At 38.3% G+C, this 1,923-nt stretch overlaps 1 protein-coding gene across 1 annotated transcript in view; it reads left to right on the forward strand.

Moving 5' to 3' along the window:
* The first annotated feature begins 1,160 nt into the window (after positions 1 to 1,160).
* LOC101589372 (F-box only protein 43-like) overlaps positions 1,161 to 1,923 on the forward strand; it is a 53,969-nt gene continuing 53,206 nt past the window's right edge. Inside the window, 1 exon segment of the mRNA XM_012517730.2 lies at positions 1,161 to 1,216. Coding sequence (XP_012373184.2) covers positions 1,161 to 1,216 — 56 coding nt within the window.

Raw genomic sequence — 1,923 nt, forward strand, 5'->3', positions numbered from 1 at the left:
TATTCTAAACAATTTTTAGAAATAAATAGTACATTATTATTAATTCTCTAGTCAGTATGTTACACAATAAATCTCCTGAACTTATGTCTCCTGAGTGAAACTGTATATCATTTCACCAATATCTAGCCAATCCAGCCCTACACCCTTGCCCCCTGGTAAGTGCCACTGCACTCTACTTTTATGAGTTCATCTTTTGTAGATTCCACACGCAGTGTATAAATGATGTCATGCAAGTATGGTCTTTCCTTACCTGACTATTTCACTTGCCTTAATGTTTCCCCAGTTGAGCCACATCATTGCAAATGACAGGACCTTTTCCTTTCTTAAGGCTGAATAGTATTTCATTATGTATGTATACCATATTTTCTTTACATGTGTATCTGCTGTATCTTGCCCTTTGTGAATAATGCTGCTGGAAACATATCTGAATTCAGTTTCTTTGGGCATATACCTACAAGTAGAATTCCTGGATTATACGATAGCTCTATCTTTGAAGAACCTCTTTACTGTTTTCCATCATAGCTATACTAATTTACACTCCCACTAGTGGTGTGTAATGTTCTCTTTACCCCCTTGCCAGCACTTGTTATCTTTTTGATAATAGCCATCCGAACAGGTGTTAAAAGACCTCATTGTGGTTTTAATTTGCATTTTGTGATGGTTAGTGGTGTTAAACGTTTTTCATTTACCTATTTATATGTCTTCTTTTGTATAATGTTTATTCAGTTTCTTTGCCAATTTTAAAATAGGAGTACTGTGTTTTCTTCTTAGCGATTTCAGCTCCTCATATAGTTTTCATATTTTTAAAATTATTTATTTATTTATTTGGTACAGGGTCTAACTATGCAGTTTAAACTTGTAGTGATCTTCCTGTTTCAGCCTCGCCAGCACTGGGATTACAGGCATGCACCACACAGCTGGCTTTGGTGGCTGCCCCCTACCTGGGGGCAGGGCCAGTGTGGCATGTGGTGCTGGGATCAAATCTGATCCCTTCACTTGCCTAAGTGTAGTACATTTTTCAGGGGAAAAGAATTCTTTCCTGTTGAGCCATGGAGTCTTGCTATTATCTTTTATAGTCACTATGTTAGCCAGTGTTTTGTCAGTGTGACAATAAACTTGACACCAACACTCTAAAGGAAGAGAGATTTTGTTTTTGGCTCATGGCTTCAGAGGTTTGTGCTGGTGGTCACCAAGTTCCATTGGCTTTTAGCTTTTGGTAAGGCAGAAGCAGCATGGCAGCAGGGTGTGGCCAAGGAAATTTCCTCACCTCACGGCAACCAGGAAGTAGAGAGAGGAGAAAAGAGTCACGGAGGAAGGTGCTAGAGACAAGAAGCATTCTTCACAGGCTTGGGCCTAGCAACCTATTTCCTCCACTGGGCCCCACCTTGTATGAGCCCGTTCAGCTCAAAGCTCCTGCACTTAGCACCCCCAGGATGCAGCTAGCCCTCCAGGCCTCTGAACGTGGATGCACTTGGAATCAAGTCTTCAGTACACTCCTTTGGGAGACTCTTCATACTTGAACCAAAACAAAGGCCTTAATGTGTTTCTTCCTGACACTCTCTCTCAACCTGTTTTCAATATCTGTGCCCATACTGATGTTCACATGCAAACTATTAAATATTTTCCTCTATTGAGTCAACTGACTATCTTAAAAATTACATTCCAAATGCTTATTCAAACCCTGTTCAGATGTCTCAATGTAAAAAAATGGTAAGAATAACAGTTTTTACCACTGAAATGATAGAGATTAAATATCCTGTTAAAATTATTGTACCACTACTAAATTCCATGTTTTATATGTAAGAAAAATGCTGATGGAAGTGTTCAGGCTTTAAACATCATTAAGAATGTAATATGATTTAAAAGTATTATAAGCTTAGAATCTATACAAATAACTTCATGGGAGTAAATTTTAATTATATA

The sequence above is a fragment of the Octodon degus genome, unplaced genomic scaffold, assembly GCF_000260255.1.
Source record: "Octodon degus isolate 3935 unplaced genomic scaffold, OctDeg1.0 scaffold00208, whole genome shotgun sequence".
NCBI lineage: Eukaryota > Metazoa > Chordata > Mammalia > Rodentia > Octodontidae > Octodon > Octodon degus.